A 14,587-nucleotide genomic window follows, 5' to 3' on the forward strand; every position below is an offset into this window, starting at 1 on the left:
AAAAAAAAAAAATTAAAAAAAAAAATATATATATACACACACACACATATATATACACATATATACATATACATATATATATACACACATATATACACATATATACACATATATACATATATATACATATATATACATATATATACATACATATATACACATATATATACACATATATATACACACACATATATACACATATATATACACATATATATACACACACATATATACACACATATATATACATATATATGTATATACACACATATATACATACATACATATACACATATATATTATATATATATATATATCTCAAAGCGGCGGGTTTTCCTGGATTAAACGCTCTAAACCCCGAGCAGTGACCGCTCTGGATTTGTGTTTCCCGAACCCCTCGAGCGCCCGGAGCACAGGAGGCATTTCCAGCCGGGGATGGGGGAACATCCCGGTTAACGCTGGGACCGCCGGGGAGTCCCGGGAGCGCCTCCCGCCCCCCTCCCCGCCCGGCCGCTCCCCACATCCCGCCGAGGATGGGGAAAGGAGGCTGGAGGGGCGGCGGGGAGGATTTTAACACAAGGAGGGGGATGGAAAGTCATAAAAAGCGCCTGGGAAAGTCAACCCGCCTTGGGCAGCGGGCAGAGCCCGGGCGGCGCCGCGCTGGGGCTGCGCTCCGCGTTCCCTTCCCAAAACCAGCCCAAAACACCCAAAAACAGCCAAGAGAGACCCCCGGACCCCTCCCCGGCCTTCCCAAAAACACCCTAAAACACCCCAAAACACCCAAAACCAGCCCAAAACAGCCCAGAGCGACCCCCGGACCCCTCCCCGGCGGTCAAACCTCTCCCCCGGGCAGGGGACAGGGGCCGGGGCGCGGCGCTCACCGGGGGACGGGAAGAGCTCCATGTCCACCTTCTCCGTCTTGATGATGGTGAGATCCACGGCCGCCTTCATGGCTGGGGCAGCGCGGGGAGCGGGGGCCGAGCCCCCAGAGCGCGGAGCGGAGCGCCGGGGAAACGCCGCTTCTCTCCTCCTGCTTATCCTCCTCCTCCTCCTCCTTCTTCCTTTATTCCTTATTTCCTTCCTCCCTCGCCCCGCTCCCGGCGCGCCGCTGTCCCCGCTCCGCTCCCCAGCCCGTCCCGTCCCGTCCCCGCCGCGCCCCGGCCGGGCTGAGCGAGGGGAGGGCGCTGGGCCGGCCCCGAGCGGTGACAGCCCGGGAGGGACCCGCCCCACCCCGCCCCAGAGGCGGCACCGGCACCCGGAGATGCGGGAGAGGAGTCGGTGCTGCTGGGGAGAACCGGGGGGCCAGGGAGAACGGGGGTCCGGGGATGGAGGGGGTCCTGGGAGAACGGGGGTCCCCAGAGAACGGGGGTCCCCAGAGAACGGGGGTCCCAGGGAAGAGTGGGTGTTCCCGGGAGAATGGGGGGTTCAGGGAGAATGGGGGTCCTGGGGGAGAACGGGGGGTCCCCAGAGAATGGGGATCCCCAAAGAACGGGGGGTCCCCAGAGAACGGGGGGTTCAGGGAGAACAGGAGGTTTGGGGATGAACGGGGGTCCCAGGGAAGAACGGGGCTCCCCAGAGAACGGGGGTCCTGGAGAGAATGGGGAGTTCAGGGAGAATGGGGAGCCGGGAAGAACGGGGGTCCCCAGAGAACGAGGGTCTCCAGAGAACGGGGGGTCCAGGGAGAACGGAGGTCCCGGGGAAGAGCAGGGGTCCCCAGAGAACGGGGGTCCCGGGGGTTCAGGGAGAACGGGGGGTCTGGGGGAGAACAGGAGTTCGGGGACAGAGGGGGAGCAGCACATCCAGGGCTCCTCCACCCCAACCTCTGCCCCCACCCCATCCCGACCCCAAAACACAACAGGATAAGAGTCTGAGAACGCCCCATCCCCAGCTGGACCCGCTGCCCAAAACCGATCGTCGTTGAAAACAGCCCAGTTGTCTTCACCTGCCTTGTCTCATCATGAACCAATGCCTTTCACACTCAGCCCTTCTGCTCCCATCGCCCCCACATCCCCATCACCCTGATCCTCTCCCACCCCCCAAACTCAGCCCGGGCAGAGCAGAGCACACTGTGCCGTGGTGGGTCACAGCCAGGCCTGGTTGTTCCCAGGCCTGCTTGGAAGAGCTGGGGGAGGCCAAAGGGAGCTGGATAAAAAAGCATCTCGAAGATGCAAGATGAGTGTGATGTGATGCCAGCGCGGCACGGAGTTAACAGAACAATCTTGGTTTTCGCATGAAATCTGTTTGATTGTGTTTAAGCAGCACAAACTCGCGACCACAAACGGCCCGGCAGAAGGAGGGTATGACTCACAGCTGTCAGCTTACCGGTACGGGGAGAAAAAAAATCATTAGCAACCAGCTCTTGTGGTTCTGTCACTCCGAAAGTCTTTAACAGCTTCCGATCCTGGCGTAGATCAGGCTGCTCCCATCAAAGATGGGCTCAAACCAGCCCAGGCCTGCAGGAGCAGCTGCCCGGGGTCACAGCACTGCCCAGCCCTCGGCATGGACCAGGGTCCTGCCTGGAAACACCCCTGAAACCTCCCAAGGCCCCAAAAGGTGAACTGCGGGTGCAAACGCTGCAGCTCAGGTTATTTCGCTTCTGCAGCGCGGCCTTTCTCAGCCACCGCGGGCGTATTTATAGCTGAGAGTTTGGGCAACTGAAAGGAGCTCTGGGGTGCTGGGGCCGGGCTGGGAGAGGTGCACACATCCAGCACATCCAGCACAGGAGGGCTGAGAGCTGGGAGAGCAGGGAGAGCAGGGAGAGCAGGGAATCCAGCCCAAAGCTCGTCTTCCTCACCCAGTGACAGCCTCTCACGTTCTCAGTTTTACAGAAATTCTTGTTTCCAATTTACTCGCAAAGCTCAGTTCTGGTCAACCCATCCCTGCAGCAGTGGAGTGGGACCAGGGATTTGCTGTGGTGAAAAATTTCGCTCCAGTGATTCCCCAGGGCTCGTGGGACCAGGGATTTGCTGTGGTGAAAAACTTCCCTCCACTGACTCCCCAGGGCTCGGGAGAACCTGGGCAGGGCTCAGGCAGAGCACAGGGTTGGTGGTTTGGATCCCACCACAGGAATGAGCCTTGGAATCCGAAGGTGGTAAGAAAGGATGGCTGCAGGGATGAAATGTGGTCCCTCCCCAGGATAGGATCATGTACCTGCACCTGCCCTCGGTTTGGGTTTCCTCCTTCCCCGTTCAGCAACGACTGAAGGGAGAAACTACAGAGAGGAGATTGAGCACCACATTTCCAGCTGAAAATCAAAAAGGGGCTTCAGGAGAAACAGCTGCTTTTCTGTCTGATCTCTGATCCCTCCAGAGCAGGCTTGGGAAGAGAAACCTGACACAGTTATCAGAGCCCCCGGTCCTCCCCTTCCTGGGATCCCGGGGCAGGGAGAGGAGCCGGGGCTGGCCGAGGATGCCGGTTCGGTTTGTGCAGCTGCCCCAGGAGGCGGCACGAAGCACCTGCGGTCCCAACCGTATGGAAATGACCCCCCCGGGCGGGTCGTTGGGGCGCTCGGCTGCAGCAAACCACAAGCCCCGGACTGAAACAGAGCAGCAGCAGGAGGAGGAGGAGGAGGAGGAGGAGGCGAGGTGAGGTCAGAGGGACTCGCCCAAACACGGCCTGGGACAGGCTGGTGGGGACACACAGCACAGGGGAGGCCCTGCATGGAGCTGCCAGGGGTTGAGATGCAGAAACAGAAGAGGCAGAGGGTGCCCTGAGGTGTCTCTGCTTTAGCTTTGCCCCCTGGGCTGATGCTCTTGGCTCAGCCTCCCCTGCAGGGACTGGCTGGACTCCAGGGCACCTGTACTGGAGATCCTTCTCTCCTGCACCGGGACTAATGGAGGCTCTAATGAAGGCTTTTCTCACAGCTCGTGTGGTTTTTATTAGGAGAGATCCACACACCCCAGCCCTGATCCCACGGAGCCCATGACACTGAGCCCAGCCTGGTGCAGGGTGGCTGCAGAGGAGCTCTGAGCCTTTCCTCACCCCCCTGTGCCTCCCCAAAACGTGTGTTCCATTCTGCTGGTGCAATGCACAACAACCCCTACACCCAGGAAAACTGGAAATGCTTCCAAAAGTAACACCAGGGCAACAATCCCCCAAATGAGGAGGAAGAGAACAGAGAGGCTGCGGACAGAGCTTTCCTCCCAGGGCAGCTGAGTCTCTCCTTCGAGCTCCATCCCAGCAGCCGCTTTAATTTGTGTTCACTTCAGAGCTGCGACATGAAAGGCCCGGCTCTGAGCTCCAGCTGAGCCGCTCAATGGCTCAGTGTTCGCAGAAGGCATGGAAGGAATCCATTGATTAGTTTCCTCAGCTGGGATGTGACCATTCCCAGCCCAAGACCTGCCAAACATGACTTCGCCTCAGCAACTGGTTCCTATTTGCTGCTCGCAGGCTTTAGGAAAATCTTTCCTCTTCCCCCATCCAAGTCTCACCCCCGTTTTTCCACTGTGTCGTTGCCGAGCGTTAATTCCCGTTGGGGCTCTGTCCAGGAGGGAGGATGGAGGGCTGGAGAAGGGCCCTACGGCCCAAAGATGGGCCATAACCATCTGCCCTCCCTCTGCTGGGCTGCCCCACTGTCTGTGACTGCTGGGGACAAATAAAGGATGGGCAGCAATGCCCCAGTTGTTCCCAAGGCCACGGACTAACCTTGGCTTAATAGAACAAAAATAATTATTATTATTTAGCACTGAGGAAAGGTGGTAGGAGAGCAGAGCCTTTGCTGCGATTGCCCAACGCAAGGATGGCTCTTCCATGGCCTCTCTCCTGGCTGGGATGGCTCTTTCCCTTCTCCACGGCCAAATTCACTCCTGTCCCAGCCCAGGGCAGCGTCTGGCTCTCCTTCAGATGTCGTGGAGCTGGGACAGCTTCTCCTTTCCCTCACATTTCCTCATTCTCATTCCAGCAGGAATTAGGTGTAACTTCTGGTCTGGAGAGGGAGCTTTTCCCAGCACTGCTGCCACCAAAACTGGGGGTGAAATAATAACACGGAGCATCCACCCAGCCGTAATGGGCAGGAAATGAAGAACACCATTTCCAATTAAAACTGCAGGGGGATATTTATGGCAGAACGTAATTAGCCAAATTGGAGCCTTCCCCCCAAAAACTGCCATGGGGATTTTTAATGACGGCGAGCGCTCAGGGGATTGGGTTTGATGTTTTTGTCAAGTAAACAATACCCAGAGGGCACGAGACAAAAATCAGGAGCAAAGGGGAAAGGAAAAAGAAAAAAAAAAAAAAAATCTCTTGCAATTCCAGGGAGGAACGGAGACATGAAAGGATTTATCGTAACGGGGACATTGTTGGAAGGAGCAGCAGCCACCACTCCAAGAAAGGAAAGAGCAGGGAGGTGGCCCTGGGTGTGGAGGTGGCCCTGTGCAATGAGAGGAAAGAGCAGCAGCCGCCGCGGCCGCTCCCCTGGGAAATACCTTTCCTGGAATTTAAAATTATACGAGAAATTCCTTCAAGCGCCGTTAATAGCTGGGAAGTATTGGGAGTATTTTGGGGAGGAGGAGGCTGGATTAGCCCTGCTGACTCCAACCCTCCCGTTTTTGGCTCAGGGGTGGAAGCAGAACTCGTTGGTGGTTCTAACCCAGGCCAGGGCAGGGGTTGGTGACCGGGGTCCCCTCTCTGCGGGGCTGGAGGCACTGACACCAGGGCACTGTCCCCGCTGGGATCCCCAGCCCCGAGCCATCCCTGCCACAATGCCCTCTGTGAGCGCCTGTCCCCGGGCCGGAGCCTCCACGGCTCCTGCTCTCATTAATTCCCGCCAGGGAGGGCTCACAAAAGCCGCTTTGTGGCCAGCGAGGGGTCAGGGCTGGGCACGCAGGGCCCGAGAGGAGCTGCAGCCCCGTCACACGCCGGGGGACCCCCAGGCACCCTCCCAGGCTGCTCCAGCATCTCCCAGTGCCTCCTGCTCCTCGGTCCCCACAGAGCTGCTCTGGGCCCCAGCAGTGCCATCCTGACGGGAATTCCCTTGGCAGGGGTGTTGTCACTCGCTCATGGCCCTGCTGGATGGAAAATCCTCCTGAGCTGCCCCGCAGCGCTGTTTGCTCTCAGGACATTTCCCAACTCCCCTCCAGTCCCAGCACGGAGCTCTTGGTGAGCACATCCTGGAGGGTTTTGCTGTTGAATTTCTGATGTTCTCCATGACACCGAGCACACCCAGCCAGGACACATCAAACCTCACCTGCAGGACACCCCTTGCTTTGCTCGAGTCTCTCTGGCCTCAGTTCTGTCTCCAGAGCACAAACAAAGCAGCTCACTCAGGTTTAATCAGCTCAGCTCTGCTTGTGGCTGCACCCTTGGCGTTCACCACTCTCTCCTTACTGAACTGATCCCTGGGAAATTCCCTTCCCTGGGATACGTGGAGGAATTACAGAGGAGAGGCAAAAGAATCATTGCTCATAAATGGTCTCCAGCCATTATTATCTATTATTATTAACATTATTATTATCTCCACAGCCAGGCTGTGATCACTGATTATCTGCCCTTTCCAGCTTTCCAAAAACCCATCACCACCAAAACACCACCCACTGCTCCACCAAACACTTTATCGAGGTCCAAGAGATACAGAAACATCTCCCAAGGGAGGCCAGTCCAGCTCCAACCCTGGTACAGAATCCACATCCCGAGAAGTGGCAGCCACCAGGAAAATCCCATCCGTGCTCGCAGCCATGGAAGTGATCAGTCACAGGGCTGCAGTGACCCCCAGGTTAACTCTGGGGCCAGGACAGGGGGGTTAAAGTGATGGAAATTTAATTTCTGGTCAATATTTCCACCTTTGTGCCACCATCCCTTTTTTAAATGACATTTTCTCCCTTCCCCAGGAGCTGGGAGTTCAGCAGTCCCAAAGGAAAGCTCAGGGGTGAGGGTCTCACCAGAGGGAGATTTGAGGCCAGAGCTCAGGAGAGAGAATGGGAATTTCCATCCCTTGCTCCACAGGACCCCGGGAGGCACAACCAGCCAAGGTCCCTCCATCCCAAACCCACAGTCCTGCTGAGCCCAGGAGGTGACAGTGCACAGAGTCAGCCCAGTGGGACAATCCCCAGCTGGGCACCATCATCCCACTGTGTAGGGAAATTCCAGGGTGAGACCCACAGCCCTGGACCCGCGAGGAGAGACACCCCCAGCATCGCTCCTGGGATGATGGATCCACCTTCAAATGCATCTCAAAGAGCGAAAAACCCTCTCCCGGCGCTGGAAATCCTCTCCCTCAATTGTCCTGGCTTGGCAACCTGGCCTGGCAGTGAACGAAGGCCGGGGAAATATCCCTCCCTACACGTGTTTGGGTTTTTGGGGCTGGTTTTCTTGGCCGCCTCTCCTGGCCCCGCAACAATGCCCGCCTTGTTCTGCCCCGCGCTGCAGGGACGGGCTTGAATAGATCGGTCTAAAATTATAAACGGGGGGCAGCCCCCGGGGGCTGTGCCAGATCACAGAGCCCACGCTGGGGCCGAACAAAGCCCCCGCTATTCCCCGACAATTAGGGCGGCTAAAAGGACAATCTCTGTGCTGCCAGCGGAGTCACCACGCGCCTCCCGGCCGGCCCGTTGTGCGGGTAATTCAATAACGCGCCTCTCTCGCCCCGGGAGCGTTCCCTGATCAGCCTGGCCCAGGTCCTCAATCCTCGCGGGTGTCAGTGGGAGCAGGGAGATGCTGGGATGGGGACGTGGTCACCCCGCGACGGCCACGGGCAACGCTGGTTTCAGGGGTTTAGGGAGCTTAAAGGTCATTCAGTGCCGCCCCTGCTGTGGGCAGGGACAGCAAGGGACACCAGGGACAGCAAGGGACACCAGGGAAAGGACACTGAGTGACACCAGGGACACCAAGTGACACCAGGGACACCGAGTGACACCAGGGAAGGGACACCAAGTGACACCAAGGAAGGGACAACCAAGTGACACCAAGGAAGGGACAACCAAGTGACACCAGGGACACCAAGTGACACCACAGGCACCAAGTGATGCCAGGGAAGGGACAACCAAGTGACACCAGGGAAAGGACACCAGGGACACCAAGTGACACCAGGGACACCATCCCAGGGGGCTCCACGTCCTGTCCAACCCAGCCTTGGACACTTCCAGGGATGGAGCAGCCACAGCTTCTCTGTGCCAGGACCTGCCCACCCTCACAGGGATTAACTCCTTCCCAATATCCCGTTAAACCCATTAAACCCACTCTATTCCAGTCTGAATCCATTCCTTTCTACCATCTTCAGGAAGGAGAGATTAACTCCTCCCCAATATCCCATTAAATCCACTCTCTTCCAGTCTGAAGCCATTCCCTTCTTCCATCTTCAGGAAGGGGGGATTAACTCCTTCCCAACATCCCATTAAACCCACCCTCTTCCAGTCTAAATCCATTCCCTTCTCCCATCCTCAGGAAGGTGTTGAACAGAAATTCTGGGATCTAAGAGGGTTCAGCACACTCAGCTTCCCTCTCCACGTCCCTGCAGCAAAACCCGTGAAAACAGATGATTTATTTATTATTTTTCATGCTTTGTTGGTGGCTGGAGGAATAAAAAAAAAAATCAGATGCAAATATTTTTTTCTAAATGTGTTCCTGGCTGATACAAACCAGTTTGTTGTAGGATTTTTTTTTTTTCATTTTCCCACACTTTTCGTTGGGTTAAAGCAGTGGGAAGAAAATAAACAAGGAAAATGTTGTGTCATTCAACCAGAACTAAAACTTTCTATTTTTGCACTTTTAATATGGGAAGGAATTGCAAAATGGAAAAAAAAAAAAAAATAAAGGCCCATTAAAAGTAATTTGTTAACGAGCTCTTTTCACCCAGTTATTTCACCTCCTCCAGGAGGATTCTGTGGGAGGGGAAGGTCTTGGATGAGGATGAGGCCAAAGGGAGGCTGATTTGTGTTTTGTGAGATAAACAAAATAACCTCTGGGGCTTGGAGTTTCCTCCCAATCTGAAAAGGAGCTCTGGGAAGTGAAGAAAACCCACTCAGATGATGCATCAAACACCTCAGGGCTGCCTGAAATCTCCTGGGCCACCACGACCATCCTCCTGCACACCCAACCTGCACCAGCTCCAGCCAAAAGCCACGGGAGCATTTTCTCCCCATCCCAGCCCAGCTCCTGGGGCTGAGCTCCAGCACAACATCCCAAGACTCCTAAATCACTCCAGATGTTCAGCACCTTCCCTCACACGCTCCCAAGACCCGGAAGAAATTCAGTTTCCTTCTGTCAAAGCCCCAGTCAGCAATAGCTGCAAATATCCCTTTTAAATCATAATTTCCCACCTCTGGCTATTTCAGTCATGGTTTGCACACTGGGAGAGCCCGGCTGGAGGGCTGGGAAAGGTGGGGCAGGAGATTAATGAGCCGATTTCCTGCAGACAGAGCTCCATCCACCCCAGGAAAAGAGAAAATCCCTTTTCCTCATCCCTTGTGGGGAGGAGGCAGAGGGAGGAAGGACCCAGAGGAGGAGGAATTTTGTTTCATTCTAATGGGAACCAAAGGTGGCTCCTGGTCTCCAAACCCACCCTGGGGAGCAGCTTGGGTGGGAAAAGCTGAGGAGCTTTAGGGATGTATCAGGGAATTATTAATCAGTGCATGTGCACACGCAGAGTGTTTCATTGGAAGAACACACAGATCAGTTTGATGCACGCTGTTGTTGAAATCATATTTGCACTCAGGAAATGCAAAGATTTTACACCAAATTTTACAGGGGTGCACCCACAGGGCCAGGAAAAACACCATTAAAAGTTGTGCCACAGCTCACACAAAGGCTCAGAAGGGGCTACACCAGAGTCCAGCCCCAACCACAGTTAAAATAACCCAGGAGCAGCTTCCTCATCCCTCCAGCAGCCTCCAAACCCCAGAGCCAGCTCTGAGAGCTCCATTCATCCCAAACTCCCAAATAAAGGGCAGGAGCCAAGGAAAAGCTGCCTCCCCTCACCCGGCCCGTGCCCTCCCTCCCAAAGCTCTGGGAATGGCTCCACAGCCACTTGATTAATAAGGGCCCAGGGGGGAAAAAACCGTTTATATAAACCTCATCTTCTCTAAACTTCCTAAGTGCTTCGGAAAAGTGGCTGCCCTGGAAACCCAAACTGGGAAGGGAAAATATTATCCTGCCATTTATAAACATCCCTGGTGCTAATGAAGTGAGGGGCAGTGAGGGTGAGGTGCTCTTTGGCAGGCGTGGGAGAGCCCCAAAAAAACCCTGAATTCAGGTGGTTGTGGAGGGGAAAAGTCCTCCTAAACATGATGCAGTGAGGCCCCCAAGCAGGGATTAGGGATGAGGGATTTTTGGGGATATATGGCTGGGAGCAAATGTTCAGGGGGAGAAGGGCAGGGTGGTCACAGCCAGAAACCTCTAAAATCATTCCCCCAGCTCAGAGTGTGGCCGAGGGGTGCAGCAGCACATCCCACTCCTGGAAAGCACAGGGAGGGAATCTCAGTGCCTGTGGGATGGACTGGCCCAGGCCTGGCTGCTGGGGCAGGTCAGCAGAGCAGGGGCTGTTTACACCACTGTGCTCTGGGTAAACACAGAGCAGCCCAAATTTAGCTCCTGGGTTCAACCACCCCTGCTCCTCTCAGCCCCTGAGCCACAGAGCCCAAGCCCAGAGAGCCAGGACAGCGGAACACCCCAGCCCATGGCTCCATCTGCTCTCCCTGCTGCCATTTCCCACGGAGGTTTTGTTTGTGCTCCAGCACCAGAAAACGCTGAGGTTTGGCTGGAAATATTTGGATTTGGTTTTGACAAAATATTGATGATTTCCGCCCCCAACAGTCTGTCAGTTTTGGCAGCAACGAGGAGAGAAGTGGGAAAAAAAAAAAAAAAAAAAAAAAAAAAAAAAAAAAAAAAAAAAAAAAAAAAAGATTTTTCCTCAAGATATGGGGACTGAGCTCACACCCAGCCTGGGACTCGACAGGAGGGGAAGGCAAAGCAAAGTTTTGGGCTGCCTCGTTATCCTGTCAGCCTGATTAGTGCAGAGCAAGGGAAACTGCTCCTGCCTCCATGGAGTGCCTGTTTGCCTGGATGGAAACACAGCCAGGGCTGCCAGACACGGGAGGCCTCTGCTCCCCTGGGCTCAGGCAGAGCAGGAACAGGTCTGGTCACCCCTGGAGATGTCTCAGATACCCCCAGGTCGGTGAGGAGCTGATCCAGGGCAGGGGGAGATGCCAGTTTTATTTCCATCACTGCCTTCCACAATTAGTTCTGTCTCTGGGGTCTGGAAAACTGGGTTGAAATCTCCCCAGCGCAGTCCCTGCTGCAAGATGCCTGGAACTGACCAAATTAGAATTTTTTCCATGAACAGGCTCCCTTGTGGCATCTCTTCCTTTTTTTTTTTTTTTTTTTTTTTTTTTTTTTTTTTTTTTTTTTTTTTTCCCTTTTCTACCCCAACACTGACATCAGTTTGACCAAGCAAGATGCCCCTGGCCCCAGTTGAACCTCAGATGTGGAGAGTGAATCACACAGAGATGTGGGAGAAAGGCATTCCTGACTCCTGAAAAGGAACTGCTGCTGAGTTAAGGAGAAGGGGTTTGGGCTGGATCTCCTTAGAAATCAAATCTCCCCTTTGGTGGAGCAGTTCATTTTCTCCATTTTTCCTAAATACCAAACCCTGGCACGACTTGAGGCTGTTTTCCCATGTCACCCGTGAGAAAAGACCAACCCTCAGTGGGCTCCTCCCTCCTGACAGGGATTTGTGGGGATCCCTTGCAGCATCACAGGGGAAGGAAAACCAACAAAAGACAAGCCCTGTCTCTGAGAGGGGAGCAGAGCTCTCCAAAGGCAGCTCCCAGAGAATGGAGCAGCTCCTTTTGTGAGCCTGGAGCTGGAAATGAGCCCATGTGCAGAGTCCAGCCTCCATCCCTTCCCACCCCTCACTGGAGATGTTTTGGAGAAGGCAAGGGAGTGTCCCATGAGTGTCCCCAGAGAAACCCAGAGAAACCCAGAGAAATCCAGAGAAACCACCATCCCAGCACACTCAGGACCTCGTTATCCCTGCCTGCTTCCACAGAGCCCTGGCTCTCCCCAGGACCAGCTGCATGGAGAGAAACCACCTTCCAGCTCTGGTCAAACAGCCCACAACTGACCCAGTGCAGCTTTTCCAAACCTATTGATCCCAAAGCCCATGGGGGAAGGTCCATCTGGAGGGCTGGGAAGGTCCAGTGAGTGTCCCATGAGTGTCCCCCAGAGAAACCATCACCCCAAACACACTCAGGGCCTCATTATCCCTTCCACAGAGGCTTCCACAGCTCTCCCCAGGAGAGAAACCACGTTCCAGCTCTGATCAAACAGCCCACAACTGACCCAGTGCAGCTTTTCTGAGCCTATTGATCCCAAAGCCCACGGGGGAAGGTCCATCTGGAGGCTGGGAAGGCCCAGCACGTGCAGGGCAGGCTGCAGGCAGCTCCAGGGCTGGCCAAGGCAGCAGCCAAGGATCACTTCAGTCATCTCTTTTTGTGTGTAATCCGAAGCACTCGCACGGCCTCGCTCCCTCCAGGGACCCTCAGCCACTCTCCTGACCTCACCGAGTTAAGTATGGCAATAAAATGTGCACTGAATTCATCATCTGCAGCTCCAACGTGAGAAACTGCTGCGCAGGGGCTCGCAGGAGCAGGGACTGAGGGTCTCACTGCAGGGGAAGGCAGGGGGGTTTGGATGCCTGGAGACTTTCTGGTGATGCAGCCAAGGCCTGTCCCAGCTCTGAGACTCAGCCTGGCCTCCTGAATCTTATTGTCCCATAAAAAGCCAGGCTGGGCAGGACTTGGAGCAGGCTGGTCCAGGGGAAGGTGTCCCTGAGCAGGGAACAGGATGAGCTTTAAGGTTCCCCAGCCCAAACCGTTCTGGCATTCTCTGATCCCATTCTGGCATTCTCTGATTCCACTCTGGCATTCTCTGATCCCACTCTGGCATTCTCTGATTCCACTCTGGCATTCTCTGATTCCACTCTGGCATTCTCTGATCCCATTCTGGAATTCTCTGATTCCACTCTGGCATTCTCTGATTCCATGACCAGGAGCACTGGGCAGAGTCACCAGGGCTGGGAGTTTGGGTGAATGAACCCCCCAATCTCTGGGAAGAGGAGGTTGCCCTGTGGGGTCCCTGCAGTCCAAGAGCTGATTGCTGCACACTGGGGTGAGGAGGGAGCTGGGAGAGATCAGGGACCCCCTATTCTCCCCCAGGTGAGGTGGGGAACATCCCAGGCACAAAGCAGGCTCTGGAAACAAGGTGCAGAGAGCTCCTTTGGAAAGCTCTGCTGGGAAAAGGAGGAGGAATTTCCATTCCCGATTGACAGCAGGGCTGATTTCTGTCTCATTTAGAGCAGAGAGATGCAATCCCTGATAAGCCTTTCAAGGAATATCCCTCCTAGTGCTGTCCTGATTTCCCTGAGCCTGGCACTTCTTCCTGCTCTTCCCTCTGCAGCCTGGACCAGCTCCCGGGGCTGTGCCGGCCCACAGGGCAGTCCCATCCTCCTGGAAGAGCCTCTGTGTTGGAAATAACAATTAAAACTCCCGACAGACCATTCTAATTGCCCCCCTCCTCCCCCCCTAAGCGTCTGACAGCAGTTTCTCAGGCTGAAGTGATGCAAATAGCTCAGATAAGGCTCAGATAAAGTATCTGCGCTCTCGGGGGCTTATCTGAGCCCAACACCAACTCCAAAAATCCCGAAATTTGCCCCGTGGGACTGTCTCTGGAGGTTGATTTCCATCTGAAGCCCCCGACCTCCAGAGGCTGCAGAAACAGCTCCTGTTCAAATGCATTCCTGAGATAGCAGGGTGGGACAGGCAGGTCTGCGGCTCCCCCACCGCGCCTATCTGGGCTCTGCCTCCCGGTGGGAATGTCGCAACAGCGGGGACTGATGGCTCAAGGAACCGGTGACGGCACCTTTCACCACCCTGCCCACACTCCCAGCGCCGAGGGAAAACCTTCCCTGCTCCCATGGAAAGATCACTTTCCCCTGGCTGGAGATTGTTCCCTGCTGGGTTTTGCTTTCAGGCTCCGGGCAGAGGAAAAGCTCGTGGGAAACCTCAGAGTGATGGGAATTCCCTCGGGGACCAGGGCAGGGATGAGATTTGGGGGTCCTGGGTTCAACAGGGACCTGGGTGCAAAGTCTGCCCGGGTTCTCTGACAATCCCAGGCTGGCAGGATGCAAAGGGATGTGCAGAGGGTGCAGAGGATGCTGAGGGATGTGCAGGGTGCAGAGGGATGTGCAGAGGATGCAGAGGGAGTCAGCAATCCCTGGGTCTGATGGAACAGACCCAGCCCCCAGCCATGGCCAGTCTCTGATATTCACTCTGATATTCTCTGGTATTCACTTATAAACGTTCCTGCTCAGAGATCAGGATGATCTCTCTGTCCAAAACCACACAGAGCTGCAAAAGGTGTGAGGCCTGGGAGTGACACCCATTCCCAGTGCACAGCTGGGGATGGGGAAGGAGCTGGGAGCTCCAAGGCTCTGAGGAGGATCACTGGGATCACTTTGTAGGCTGTACAAAGTCCCCTGGGCTCAGACCATTCCTTGTCCTGTGGGAGCACCAAGGATCTCCCATCTCCTGGGGCCAGATCCCACATTCCATGTGCTCTACAGAGGGATCCCTCCCTGGAGGGTTTGAGACCAAAGAAT

The 14,587-nt window shown here is 55.0% G+C and overlaps 1 protein-coding gene across 2 annotated transcripts in view; it reads right to left on the reverse strand.

The window, feature by feature from the left end:
• The window catches only part of ETS1 (ETS proto-oncogene 1, transcription factor), an 83,173-nt gene that overhangs the window by 48,005 nt on the left and 20,581 nt on the right, over nt 1-14,587 (reverse strand). The window contains exon 1 of one of the 2 annotated variants that reach the window (XM_083877999.1): nt 882-1,143. The exons of the other annotated variant lie outside the window; for it this stretch is intronic. Coding sequence (XP_083734125.1) covers nt 882-951 — 70 coding nt within the window. The 5' untranslated portion in view covers nt 952-1,143. Of the gene's footprint in view, nt 1-881; nt 1,144-14,587 lie in introns of those variants that run through there. 2 annotated transcript variants of the gene reach the window in all.

This window comes from Zosterops lateralis, assembly GCF_965231275.1.
Source record: "Zosterops lateralis genome assembly, chromosome: 25".
NCBI lineage: Eukaryota > Metazoa > Chordata > Aves > Passeriformes > Zosteropidae > Zosterops > Zosterops lateralis.